This window comes from Coturnix japonica, chromosome 11 (genome assembly GCF_054131305.1).
Source record: "Coturnix japonica strain WE chromosome 11, WE-NBRP24, whole genome shotgun sequence".
Classification (NCBI taxonomy): Eukaryota; Metazoa; Chordata; class Aves; order Galliformes; family Phasianidae; genus Coturnix; species Coturnix japonica.
Genome location: NC_140673.1, coordinates 27,524,371 through 27,538,765, shown reverse-complemented (window position 1 = coordinate 27,538,765; position 14,395 = coordinate 27,524,371). Strand labels below are relative to the sequence as shown.

Sequence of the window (14,395 nt, the reverse complement as noted above, 5' to 3'; positions counted from 1 at the left end):
AGCAGTGGATGGAGGAGGAGGGAGACCTTGGTGTTGTCCATCACTTTGCTCTGACAAGCCCATCAGCTCCTTCCTCTGACTAATAGCAATGAAAGCGTTCACTGCTATTTCACAGATGTACTCTGCTCATCAGTCAGTGGCAGAACAGTAATTGCTACGTGTGTGTTTATCACAACAGGTGAGCAATAGCAAACTGCATTTCCCACTCATTAAAATGGTGTCTTAACAGCGTTCAGACTGTCATTTCCAGTCACTCATGGCAAGTGGGTGCTTTGTGACAGCACAGCACTCTTGTCCCTGCATCTGGGCCCTGTCCCTAGCTTTGGTGTTTTATAACACTGAGTGCTAAGCCAGGCCCTCTCTTCCAGCTTGTCTAAACTTAGAACATCTTTTCTATGCACTGTCCAAATAGTTATGATGGTTAACATAGTTCCCATAGCACCTCTTGGGGGCTACTTTGCAAGCAAACATCTGTGTATAAATTATCTCAGCAGCAGCAGAAATAACCTGTTGTGGAGCAAATGTGTTTTCAAACGTAGGTGGTAGTTTGCATGAGATAACAGAAATTATTATGCAGCTCATATAGGGTGGAGAGAGGTGAGGTGGGGATGGATTGAGGGTCTCAGAGGACTCTTCCAGCCCAAATGATTCTATGGTTCTGTCTTCTCCATCCAGATCGGCGCATTGTGTTCTATTTATCTTTGGGGTTCCCATTACAGCAAGATGATTTTTGCTTAAAAACAGGAGAGCAAAGAATGCAGAGAGGGGTAAAAGCCTTTTCAGGCCAAGCTACTCTCGCTGTTGGTAGCAAATCCAAAGTTTGCTGTGAAATTGGATGGTTTTGCAAGTGCTTTATAGAAAGAATGTTTATTGGTTTGTAGATGTCTTTGGTGGTGGTTTTGCTTCGTGCAGAAGGACAAAGATAACCATGTAATGTTTTGTTTGCTTTTGTTTATAGCCTGTTCTGAATGGTGGGCCCTTAAGAGTGAGCTTTAAAATTTTCTCACCACATTAAAACAAAAGAGAAAAGAAAAAAAATAAAGAAAAACCAACCATCAAAACACACTGAGTAAAGTGCAAAGCCACCGCAGGAAGCCTGTGAGTACCAGAAATCTTTGCAACTAAAACTATCTGGGGAGTTCCTGCTATGTGCAGAACAGCTGTTGACCAGATATTTAAAACTGATGAAGCTTTAATTAGTGATTTAGTTGCAGTAGGTGACAATGCAAAGGGTTGCTGATGGGTTAGTTCCTTCTGAGGGCTGCTATGATTGTCTTGAGGTTGCTCCTTGCTGCCAGGAGTTCCTGCTGCCCATTCCTGCTTCTCTGGAGGTGCTTTTGGGCACCTCAGCCCTGTTGAAGGATGATGCTGGGCAAATCTGTCTTGCTGTGGCAATTCCCCTTCATCTAAGATGCCCTCATGCATTTGGTGCATGGGGGGGCTGGTACCCCTTGGTGCCCCCATGTGCAGTTCAAGCTCAGGGCAGGAGGAAGGAAGGGGCTGAGAGAACTGGGACGAGGGGCTCCATTTTGTGGCTTGAAAATGAAGAAGGTTAAGAGTGTCTGTAGCTGCCTCAAGGAAGTGGCTACAGGGCTGGCCGCAAGAGAAGTGACCCAGCGTGGTTCCTGCGCTGGGAGCTTTGCTTGAGTAGACTGAGAGCAGCCGGGGGCAGTTGGCCAAGGGCAGCTCTGCAGTAGCTCTGTGGTCACCATTAAGTCCCAGCCTCTTTGCATGCTTTACATACTCACGAACCAGAAAGCTGCAGCGTGTGTGAAGCCTGCTTACTCATCTCCTTGGTGTTTGGAGAAACTGCTGCTAACTCTGCCTTGTGTTAGAGGCAGCCAAGTTGCAGATCCACTCTAGTTGCTAATGTAGGTGCTGATTGCCTTGGTAATTTAATTTCTCCTCTTTTGGCTTGCAGGAGAGGCATGCTGATAGTTTTTGGATGCTGTTAAACCAGTCTTACCTTTGCTAGGCATCAGCTGTTCCCTTGTTTTGGTTTGCTTCTTACTACAGATCTAAGGCAGGATCGGGTGTCTGGCTTCTGCCACTGTAGACCCAAGGTTTCTTTCTTTAAAAACAAAAGAAATGTTATATTCCCTATTGAGGATCACCAGTGGATCATAGAGGTGGCCATGAAGGGATGGCCATCTGGAGGTGATGGACAACCCAAGTGCTTCACCCCCGTCTTGGTGGCTGTGTAGGAATGCTGTTCCCACACCAATATTCCAGAGCAAAAGGGCCCTGGATTGCCAGGCTGCTTTCTGCAGGAAGCAGGGAGGCGCTGAAGGTCTATAAAAGTCCCAGCATGTTGCTGGGCACTGGGAACCCCCAGTACCTTTGAGATGCCCTGACATCCACAGCACAGAGCTGCACAATGACCTTGGCCCTGTAGTCTTTCCGCTGGCAGAGAGGGAATGCTGCATGTGGTTTTGTGGCTTTCCTTCCATTCTTTCTTTCTTTCTTACATTTCCACTCCTGCTTTTTTTGGTAGATCTGTGCAACACCTACAACGTGTTTTCCTCCGCAGCACGCCCTTACTACTTGCTCACCCAAGAAAACACAGATCTGGAGATCTTTGCCACGCCAACTGATTTCCATGCAAGCTTTTCCACGCATCAGAATTGAACTTCAGGAAACCCCTTCAGTCAGTGCCGTGTCACCAGGAAGAGGCTGAGTTTCCTGAAGATGTGCTGCATTGCTAGGAAGATGGCGTGGCTCCTTGCCAGAGTGCTTCCATCACCTCTGAGAGGTGCAGGCAGAGGGACAGCAGCGAGCGGTGGGGAAGGGAGCATAAAATAGGAAAGGGATCATTAATGTCATTCCCCAGGCAGAAGTAAAAACAAGCTGTCCATCCTTTTTAAGCCTGGAATCCCCCTCCAGATCCATCAGCATCAATCTTAGTAATAAAACTCTTTAAAAGTGATTGTTCTATGGGAAGAAAATAGAGAACTTATATCTAGTTTGTGTGTAGAAAGTTTGGGAGTATTGGCTTACACAGTAGTGACACAAAACTCATGTCGCTGTGTGGGAGCTTTCCAAAATGGGTCAGAACTTGATACAGTACTTGAAAGGAGCTCATCAGTGGGAGGGAGACTGATTTTTTTTTTTAATATATGGTCTAATAGAGCAAGGGGCAGAGCTTTAAAACAGGGGATTTGGGTTAGATGTTAGGAGGCCTGAGGCATAGTGACATTGGTTTGAGGAGCTGTGGATGCCCCGTCCCTGGAGCTGCCTGAAGCCAGGTTGGATGGGGTCCTGGGCAGCCTGGTCTGCTGGTAGGCAGCCCTGTCTGCAGCAGGGGCTGGAACTGTAGGATCCCTTCCAAGCTGAGCTCTTCTATGGTTCCATGAAGTTGATATTGGTTTAGCTGGGAGGTGTTTATTTCTAATTTTATTTTCACTTTAGGTGGAGCGCATTTGATTATGGATGAAGCATTCTGGTGACTCCTTCCATAGAGTATTTGCCCATTTATCTCTAGTAACTCATCTGCGATCTGTAACCTGCCGTCTTTGCCAGCTGCACCATTTGGATCAATGCCCACTATAAAGACACTCATCCTGGATCGGTCTTTGTTACCAGCAAGACTAAGTCCCAGACCAGTCCTTCCTTTTTCTAGCTCAATCATGTGTAGTTCTCCTGGTAGACTTCCATAGCGCTGTGTGATCTTTTTCCAGCTGTAACCAAACTCATCCTCCTTCTTTATATCCTCTGTGATTTGGCTAGACGATGACTGTGCAACATCACAGCTTATTCCTGAAAACGCGGACAGAGGAGGCAGAGGCAAGTTACAAAATGAAGTCTTTTCTGGCTCTAAATCAGTCTGACCGAAAGCCTTTGGTCTGCTTATAATGCTCTGTACCATAAAGACTACAGGATTACCTGCCTTCTGTATGGCTTCCACAGCTTGTTCATGGCTGGCATCTCTGAGGTCAATTCCATCCACCTCAACAATCCGATCTCCAGTTTTCAGTGTTCCGTTTTTGCCAGCTGGGCTGTCTTCCAGGATGTGTTTGATAAAGATCCCTCTCATCACTTCCCCACTACTCAGGTGGCTGCCCATCCCTCGTCCTCCAACAGTGCTGATCTCCAATGACTTGCCAGGCTCTCTCCATAGTTCAACTTTTCTGGGTTGGTTCCAGTTACTGAAAGCTGCATTTTGAAGTTCACTTTCTTCTCCTTCCCCTTCTTCACGTTCTGGAAGCTCTGGAATTTCCCTGATGGAGGCAGACTGTGAGGAAGAAATTACTGCCACGTTTTCACAGAATCACACAGCTGGGCATTATCTGCAAATGTACCAGATAATATAGAAAAGAAAATGAAACAAAATCAAGCAAAAAACGGACTTGATGGGCTTATTCTGACCATTCACGTGCAGGAAGGCCTGATCCCCAAGCTGATAGTGCTTCTTTATAAAATTAATCCATAAGATTCACAGAATCACAGAATTATAAGGTTTGGAAGGGACTTCTAGAGATCATCGAGTCCAACCCCCCTGCCAAAGCAGGCCCCCTACACAACGTCGCACAGGTAGGCGTCCAAGCGGGTCTTGAATATCTCCAGAGAAGGAGACTCCACCACCTCCCTGTGCAGCCTGTTCCAGTGCTCTGTCACCCTCACTGTAAAGAAGTTCTTCTGCACATTCATGCAGAACTTCCTATGCTGTAGTTTCATCCCATTTCCTCTGACTGTTGTTCCAAACTGGCTCTGTACTTCGGTAAATTTTCTGCTACCACATATGTAATATTTATTTCTGGTCCAATAAGTGAATGTCTCCTTAGCATAGCTCAGGCTTGTGCATTGGTTAAGTTAGCACTCAATTCTTCATTAATGGACAGGATGCAGTCTCCCACGTTAATCCTTCCATCACGACTTATTGATCCTCCATGGATGACACTACAAACTATCATTCCTGTGCCATCTTTATCAGAACTTACTGTCATCCCTAGACTTGAATTGCCTTTTGCAATAGTGATGGTTTCCTCAAATATGTTTTTCGTCGTATTTGCATTTGCTAAAGTTTTGTCCGCAGACGATATAAGAGGGTAGATTCCATTAACATTCCTGCATCACGCGTGGGAATCATAAAATCCTCAGACTGAAGTGACACGTCAGTAAAAACAGAGGTAGTTTCCAGACTTCTGTTCTCTGCTGTACTTGGTTCTGCCCCTCTCTCACTCAGATCCATAGTGTACGACCCCTCGGTAGATATATGATTATCATCTGCATAATCTGAAGATTCGTTTCCAGTAATCTTGGGAGTTAATGATAAAAAAGGGAAGCTGATGTTGAAATCCTCACTACAGAAGGTTGCAGGTGAAAGTGAAGTCGAAGTCGGGAATCTCAAATTCTCTGTAGCAAACTGAGATTCAAAGATGGGCTTAACAGCTAGACCAGCTCCACTGGAGTTCACAGGCAGAGGTTTGGCAACCCCTATTTTAACTGTTCCTGCTGGGGCTCCTTTCAGTGCTTGTACTGCTTCTTCCAGGCTGCCATTTTCCAAGCAGGTATCATTGACAAACATAAGCTGATCTCCAGGAGAAAGTCTGCCATCTTGCTCAGCCACACCACCAGGAACTAATGAGTGAATTAGAATTATAGTTTTTGAAGGGTCGGCAGGATCCTGGTAGTCCAGTATGCTAAATAACAGAATTGTAGGGGTTGGAAGGGACCTCTAGAGATCATCGAGTCCAACCCCCCTGCCAAAGCAGGCTCCCTACACCATGTCACACAGGAAGGCGTCCAGGCGGGTCTTGAATATCTCCAGAGAAGGAGACTCCACCACCTCCCTGGGCAGCCTGTTCCAGTGCTCCGTCACCCTCACTGTAAAAAAGTTCTTCTGCACATTTGTGCGGAACTTCCTATGCTGTACTTTCATCCCATTACCCCTAGTCCTGTCCCCACACACTACTGAAAAGAGACCAGACTCGCCACTATGGCTCCCACACCTCAGGTATTTATAAACCTGGATCAAATCCCCTCTCAGCCTTCTTTTCTCAAGGCTAAACAGACCCAGTTCTTTTAGTCTCTCCTCATAGGGGAGATGCTCCAGGCCCTTCACCATCTTAGTGGCCCTCCGCTGGACTCTTTCCAAAAAATCCCTGTCTTTTTTGTACTGGGGAGCCCAGAACTGGACACAGTATTCCAGATGAGGCCTCACCAGGGCAGAGTAGAGGGGGAGGATCACCTCCTTCGACCTGCTGGGCACGCTCTTCTTAATGCACCCCAGTATGCCACTGGCTTTTTTGGCTACAAGGGCACACTGCTGGCTCATGGTCAATCTGTTGTCCACCAGGACGCCCAGGTCCCTCTCAGCAGAGCTCCTCTCCAGCAGCTCTTCCCCCAGCCTGTACTGGTGCATGCCCAATGGGTCTCCAAAGGGTTTTTAGGCTGGAAGGAGAGAAAATGACTTGATTTGTGTGCATACACACACACGTACAGCAGCACTTACAGGCAGGACGATAGCAGTGGTAAACGAGCACACAGCTTTATGGGCGAGCTGAACAAGTTCTTCCCACGTACGTGAGGTCACAAAATTCAGAGAAGTTGTTGAAACTGAGTTGGAAGAGCACAGGAAATGAGCACGGCTGGCTCTCAGCGTGACGGTGAACTGAGTGGGTTCATAAAGCGCTCGGTCTGGTCTGAAGGAGTTATGATGTGAACTTGATAGGAGTGAGAGTTCAGAGGCAGATGGCTGAGAATGGAAATATAGAACATCTGTTAATGTCAGTGTGCGTGTAGTGAAGGCTGGCCTATGTACCCCATGATGGGCACCTTCTCTTTCAGTTCTAAGAACTTTGCTGCTCGTTAACGTTAACTTGTTGCTGAAAATTTCCACTGCTCCGTCAGCCCGATGTTTAAGACAAAATGTACAACATACATCAGTCATATCGCAGAATGAATGGTATAGAAAAACCCAAAGGGAGCTGGGGGTGTTTGTAGGACAAAGGCTGTCCAGGGAGGACGGCGCTCAGCAGCGCTCTACCCGGATTTGGGATTTCAATGTGCTTGATCACTGCTTTTTGGCCTGTACTCCTGTCCTTTATCCTTGTGGTTAAGCAGAACACCCGGGTTTGTTTTAGATGCGTCACGTAGAGCAATCTAATAGCTTATGCTACATGAGCAGGATGCCCCGTGCTGTACAGCCTGTGCTCTGGTTCTTCATTGCTGCATTGTGAAGAATAATTTGAGAAGTTTCCAGCTGACATAAACTATTATTGCTACAAAACGGCACACTCCGTTCACTTGTGGACTGCCTACTTATTGGTTTCCGAGCGTTAGCAGCCACCAACACCCCCTGAAGTGTCCTCTTCATGAAACAAGAAACTGCACGGACTGTGAGAGAGAAAAAGAGGAAGAATGTGAACATGGTGCACAGAACTGGTTCTGGTTTAGGCAGACACTCTCTGAGGTTTTCCATTCCTTGCATTTTAGAGGCTTTCACCTTGAGGCAGGCGCTTCGTGTCCTGTTTGCTCCTCGAAATGGGTAGGAAGCAAACCTGGGTTTCTGAGCCCAGCACATCTCAGAGCACAGCTTCACCTCCATGTGGACGTGAGCTGGGTGGGTAACTTCTCAAAGCCTGTGGGGGTTTCATTTGCTTCCTTTGCCTGGGCCTGTCTTAGATTTACAGATCTATTGCTAACCTAGGAAGCCGGAGCTATGGGAATCTATAGCTTTCTTTGAACTAATGTGGGATGAGATCTCTTAATGCTCAGTGGAGCCTGGAGTTGGTTTATATAGTGCTTGAAGTGCTTCTCAGCCAACAACTTAATCTCCAGTTTCCTTATTCAAGGGAAAGAGAGATTTCTTGTGTATCTTAGTGTTCCCATAGGGTGTGGGCTCTCAGCAGGTACAGAACATGTCAGCTTGGCAGGAGATGTCATGGCTTTTCCCCATCCATGCCAGCATATGGACGTCTTCTTCTGGTCAGGGACTAATTTGTTTTTGTTTCCCTTTCCTGTCCTTGACTTCAGAGGCATGCAGAGGTTGGAAGGTGCAATTCAAGTGTTGTGTGTTTGTCTTTTTTCCTTAGAAATGCCAGGAGTTTTGGACCTGACCCATTCTGGTCTACTGAGGAGAACTGGCTGCAGCAAGCTGTAGGGAGGAGCTGGAATTTCTCAGTGGGTACTTGTCAGTTTTTCTTTGTCTTAATACTTTAAGACCAGAAGCAAACCCATTCTGAGCAGCCTGATAGCAGAATTTTGTGAGGGTCTCATTTGTGTATGAGGAGAAAATATTTGTATGGGGTCCAGGTCTGCTTGATGACCCAGCCCAAAGAAATGAAATGTCAGTGCTGGCATTGGGCAGCTGTGGTGTTTTCTATGTGCTTGTGCACTCACATATGGTTGATCCCCATGTAAGAAGGACAGACTGCTGTCCAGCTCTGCTGGGGGTTGCACCAAGCTGGGAATCATCTCTCATCTGCTGTGCTGCCCCCAAAATAGGGCATTTCACAAGGGTGGTGAGTATGTATGCATGCACTGATCGCATTTCCAATGGCCAAAGCAGCCTTTTGCTGTGGGGACTGCTAGGAGATGCAGGGTGAGGCCCACAGGGCATGGTATGAACTGAAATGAGGGCTGGGGGGGCTGCTGTCCTAAGCTCACCAGCAGGACATGAGGGGAGCCTATGGTGGGGTTAATGCCTGGGGCTGGGGATGTGCTGCTGCTCAGAGAAGGAGCACAGCTTCCCAATGGAGACTCCTGGGACTCTCTTTAGGTTTTGTTTGTTAAAAGACGCATTCCTGGCACTGGGTACAAGGCTATCTGGAAGAATTGCTGGTAAACAGTAAACTAGAAATTGGACATCGGTTTGTTCTCTTCATCCTCAGAAGAATATTGGGATGAAGCAGTGCCCGTGGTTCTTTTGTGTTCTGGGAACTGCTGCTGTGATTGGGAAGCAGCACCAGCTATTAAGCAAACCCAAAGAGTGCTGTGTTGAAAAGCAGCAGTTTAGATTTATGGATCTGCAAGAAGGCAGCAGTTTTACATTTTCCTTCACATGTTAAAGCCTCTAAGCAATCTTTGTGATGTTATGCCCACACAGACATTAAAATGCAGTGAGTTTGAATTGCTAGATAGATGCATTGGTTAAAAGGGAGCATTTTCAGTTAGTTTACAGCTCCCTTCTCAACCTTTTGCCTTTAAATTTTCTGGTGCTGTGCAGAAGTAATTACCAGCTTGTTTGTGGGTTCCAGTAATTACACTCACAATTACTTCTTCTCCATATCATTGCTAAGAAAATGTGTGTGGAACCTCAAATTTAGCATTAAAATGTCACTGTCGGGTTGATATTTCCCTGGTTCACATCAGGCAGCAGCAGTGAGCTGTAACTTCGGGTGGGAGTAGTTTTGCAAACCAGCTCCAGAATACTGAGGTTATTTGTGGTCTTAGAAAAGGCTTAAGAACCCCAGGAAGGTGTTCCTGCTGCATGAGGAACAGGAGTTACTGCGGTGTCCCATGTGAGCAAGGAGAGATGCCAGCCTTGCACTGATACTTCATCATCCTCCATCACTTGACCAGAGCTCTGCATCATCCACAGGGTGAAGGAGAGTGAAACAAGAAAGAACAAAACCCAATGCTTTGGAAGGAGGGGTTGGGGGAGAATCACAATTATCAGTATTCAGTTAAAAGTAGGAAGAAGGAATTGACTTGTCAAGCCATGAAGCAAAGGGAAAAATGCTCCTTTGAGCTGTGGCTGAGGGCTCGTGTGGATATGGCACCGAACAGACTGCTGATGTTCTGAAAATATGAAGATATTAAAGTGGTGGATGCTTTCCCAATGGGTTTGTTTGCCTCTCAGTCTGTTCCTCCAAAGAGACAAAAGAGGAGAGCAGATATATGTGGGCTGCAGAATGCACCCTATTAGACCCAACCCGACTCGAGTCTATTAATGGAAAGATCCCATTGAATGTATTGCAGGTGGCTTTTTGTCAGCCTGACCATATATTTGGTGCCTCAAATTCTGTGCAAACTAATTCCTGGCTTCTTTTTTTCCCTAGACAGACACAAGTTACTCTCGGAGAGCGTGAAGGTAATCTGTTTCAGTTGCGTTGAGGATCAGACAGACACATAAATGCAGGTGCGTTGGGTTCTGAGGTTTGGCTTTGCTTGTTTTTCGGTGGGAGGATTATGTTTGTAAACTGCAGAATTGGTGGCTTGGGCTTTTGTTACTGATTGAGCTGAAGTTTAGTAAAAAGTGGAACACGGACCCCGTAATAGCTGAAGTCTGTGGTCATCCAGCTCCTTTCTGCTCTTTCTATTTAAGTACCAGACACAAAATGCCACGCGCCTTTCCTTTCGAGTCACAGCTCCCTTGGATCTTTCTTGGCAGTGTAAAAGGGATGTCATTAAACCTCCTCAGTGCTACTTTAACCTACTGGGGGGAGAGAAGGAACTATAAAAACAGCTCTCCAGTAAAGCCCGTTTTGCTGCGATATCTCAAGTGTATTAAAATAAAAACCAAAGGCTGAGAGGGGAGAAAGCTCTCAGAAATATTTGCATGTTAGAGCAGATTGTAAAAACAGGAGGCAGCTTTTTTTTTTAAGGGAAATGTTCGTGGTACTGTTTATATTAGCCAGCCTGGAGTGCTCAGTAATTGTTTTTCAGCCAGTTTAGGTGCTTAAGGATGTGAAAGTTATTCCTGCTTTATGGTAAGAAAATAAACCTTTCAGAATAGCTGTGGAACCGCCAGAACTTACGCTGTTACCAGAAAATGTTAACAGAAACAGAACAGCCACTGAGATTTCTTGCTTCACTTTTCCCCTCATTTATGAACAGGGCTGGGTTTGGATAATCAACATGAGAAGCTCGAGGAATGCCTTGCCTGCCCTGTCACAGTGTTGTCTAGCACCAGATTTGTGCACTGACATTGATTTTCACAAGAAATAAGGATGAACCAAAACTTAGAGCCAAATGTAGCTCTGATTTGTTTGCCTTTGAGCCATCTCTTATCTATGAATTGCATTTTATTTATTCTGTGACTTAAACAGTCTATTTTCAGTCCCATTTTTAATTTCCTTTTGTCTTTGGTTTAATGTGGAGTACTTGCCATTGAGCTAATAACTAGAAGGATGGAACCAAATCAATCATACTCTCCTTCATCATGTTTTCCTTCACTGTTTTTCCTCTATTTTCAGTATCTAAACGTAAAAGAAGACTGCAAAGTCATGGCTTTCTGTGCGAAAATGAGGAGCACAAAGAAGAGCGAAGTAAACATGGAAGCTCAGCATCAGGGCTTAGAAATACTTTTCTACCTGCAAGATAAAAGCCCCATCTGTTACACCAGTGGCGAGTTTACCTCGGAGGAGCTGTGCATTGAAGCTGCCCAGAAGTGCTGTGAGTATATGGGTTTTGTGTGAGTTTTCAGTGTCAAGGCTGGCAGTATTACAAGTGATACATCCTTCTCTGAGCATAAGTCAGGGATCGTAGGAAAAACACGCATGGTATATTGTTTAGGATGGAAATCTTTGCCAAGGGCTGCTCTGGCAGTTCTTAAGCTGTTCAGTGTAAGAGAAATGGAAGAGGCTGTCCTGAGATTCATGTAACTTTATTATCTCCCAGCCTGGCTTCTGGCAGATATTGGTATTGTTTTTCTTTTAGTGGGATGGGATCAGGCTTCTTTTAGGAGCACACGGTATACAAATAAGTTACATAAAGATGTTTTTACCTGTGGCACAAGTTGGTCAGTCTGTGAGGTCTGTTCTGTGTTACTTTGGAGAGGGTTAATGAGAGAAAATAAATCCATCTGCTGCTTTCCCAGTTCTAATTTTCTCATTTGTTGCCTAACGCTCCTTTGTGGAGTTACAATATCTCCAATATTAATAACTCTCCAGTAAGGTTTACTGAACTTTGTACAGCTGTGCTCATGCAGAAAGACATAATGAAAATGTCTTGCTTTGTCACTGTGTTCCTTGACCCAGCAAGATGATGTTTAAATATTCGATTGCAATCAGCAGATTTAATCTATGTTTAAACCTTATGAATCCAGGTTCCAGTGTGCTTTTATATTTACAATCCTGAGGTTCTTTTCTTTGTGTCATTCCTCCTCCCCCTCACCCCCTAGGACCAAATGTTATATTCCCCCAAGCTTCCTGGAACACCAAATACTATTCAGTGATCTGGGAGTGGTAAAGGTGGCCATACAAACAGGCTGCCTGCCTGCTTCTGGGTGTATGTGGCTTCCAGTGTTTTCCTTTCCCTTGTTGCTTTGGTTTTTCTGACATTGAGTATCCTCCAGTTTATGTCCCTAGTTACTTCTCCTCCATTCCAAAAATGATGGGAATCTGAAGGACAGATCTCATCCAATAAGTCCTCGTATTGCTTTTGAATAGTTTTAATGAAAATGAGGAGTGCTTAAGGCACACCTGTTTGTATCAGTGTGTGAGATCTACGAGCTGCTGCTGTTTATAGAGCTGTCAACCCATACGCTGTGCAATTGCTGCCAGTAATTTCTGCTAGAAATTTAAAACCTTTGAAGAAATGACTTTAGGTGAGCTTTCCTTAAGGGAACTGCCACCTGTTTCCTCTTGGCCTTTGCTGAGCCCAGGCAGATGCTGTGAGGTGCAGAAGTTTCACCCATTTCAGCAAGCTGGTGATGCTGGTCTCTGCTGTAAGTCATACCTTGGGTACTTACACCACTGCTGGCATCTGCATGCTGCTGGTTGGCCTGCAGGAAGCCATGGCTGCCCAGCCCCACCTGCTGTCACCATTGCCATTAAGTTATTCAGGTTGGATTTCCTTGTCTTCTTCTCTTTCACACTCTCGTTCCCCAGTTTGAAACAGAAAAGGTTTCACTGAGTTCTGCAGGACTCTGCCATTGGCCTCATTTCAGAAAGGCTCTTAGGCACATGTGTGGAGCAGAGCTGCTTGCCCAGACAGGGCTTTTGCACAAAGGTACTGCCTCCATCGAACAGGAAACAGGAGCAAGGAATTGGAACAGCTATACCTCTGTAAGGAAAGCATAGCCTGCTTCTCTCTGGGATGGTGTAAATGCGAAGGTTAAGGCAGGTCAGCCTAGACATACCAGTTAAATCTGTTCCTTGTTGGAAAACCCTCTGCTGAATTAGCAGTGAATGGACAAATGACATGTTCTGCTTTGTGCCTCTTTGCTGATGAGAAAGCAGCTTTGAATATTTCCCTAGAAGCTTCTCTATCAGTTTCTGTCTGGGAGCAGAATTTATTAATCAGGTGAAACTGAGAGCAAAGCTGTAGTTTTCTTAAAGCGCCCATTTCTGTGACCTGCAAGATATGAAGTTTTTTAAGACTTCTCTTCACCTTTGGACCTTGGCAAAATCACGACTTCAATACAAGTTTCATGCCAGGAGTAGCTGGAACGTCAGACTGTTTAATACCTGATAAAAGCAGCGGAGTCAGCCAGTGTGCAGTTTGCATCTTCCCTTTAGTCATATCTTTCTCATGTTTGTTTTAAGCTCATCCTAGTGTCGGTTTCTTTGTGTGGTATAGGTTGCACAGTCAGATGGTTGCCTTATGCATTTGTATTTTCAGTGTGTGTGTGTATTTGGTAGCCTTGTGAACTGACATGGTTCTTTATTTTCCTCTGGCAGCTATATCTCCCCTGTGCCATAATCTCTTTGCACTGTTTGATGAGAACAGGAGGCTCTGGTATGCACCAAACCAGGTCTTTAAGATAGATGAAAAAACATCACACCGGCTCTATTATCGAATGAGGTAAGTGCAAAATGTGTGGAAAATGACCATGGGTTTTTCTTAACAGAGTGTTGTTGCTCTTACTCATACTACTGAGCTCACTGAAGAAGCTAAAAAGCAAACCCAGAAGCGACAGCTTGTCCTTCAGAAATGTTTTACATGTTAGTGTTTCTGTTCCCATTTGAAGGACTCACAACGAGCCGTACTCCTCCTGAAGTCAATGGGAATTTTGCTATTCACTTGGAAGGAGAAAGCAACATGCTGTCGCTTCTGATGTTCTCCTGTAGGACTGTAGGGGAATCCACGTGGCCTTATTAGACTGCAGAAAGCACCAGAAAATCCAAACCCTTTTTGGTGGGATCGTTGTCCTTTATGCGTACTGTCAGGTTGAACTTCAGGAGTTAAAGTATAGCACGTGCCTTGCTGAGATGTGCGGGGCAGAATCATCCACTGGGAAGTGAAAGCAGTGTGACAGCTGTTGAATGCCTGCACATGCACTAGCTAAAGGAAAGCTCTCCTTCCTTTTTGATATTATTTTAATATACTCTTGTTAGAAATCCAAGTCTGCAATTATTACACTGCCTTTTTGTATTCTGACTTTTCCTTCTTACGTCATTATGAGCTTTAAGTGTGTGACGTAGGCAAGAAATACGATAAGCTTTTCTTCCAGCAATAATTAGTCTAGAAACTTTGCCCACCTTCCTAAAGCACTTCCCACTGGCCATCA

At 45.3% G+C, this 14,395-nt stretch overlaps 1 protein-coding gene across 8 annotated transcripts in view; it reads left to right on the top strand.

Annotated features, from left to right (window-relative positions):
• JAK1 (Janus kinase 1) overlaps positions 1-14,395 on the top strand; it is a 51,626-nt gene that overhangs the window by 16,863 nt on the left and 20,368 nt on the right. For 2 of the 8 annotated variants that reach the window (XM_085512379.1, XM_015870743.3), the window contains exons 2-4: positions 10,002-10,081; positions 11,139-11,337; positions 13,566-13,689. In XM_085512379.1, coding sequence (XP_085368505.1) covers positions 10,076-10,081; positions 11,139-11,337; positions 13,566-13,689 — 329 coding nt within the window. In that variant the 5' untranslated portion in view covers positions 10,002-10,075. Of the gene's footprint in view, positions 1-2,494; positions 2,753-8,033; positions 8,126-10,001; positions 10,082-11,138; positions 11,338-13,565; positions 13,690-14,395 lie in introns of all 8 variants that reach the window. The other 6 variants (XM_085512376.1, XM_085512378.1, XM_015870746.3 and 3 more) reach the window with 6 other exon arrangements.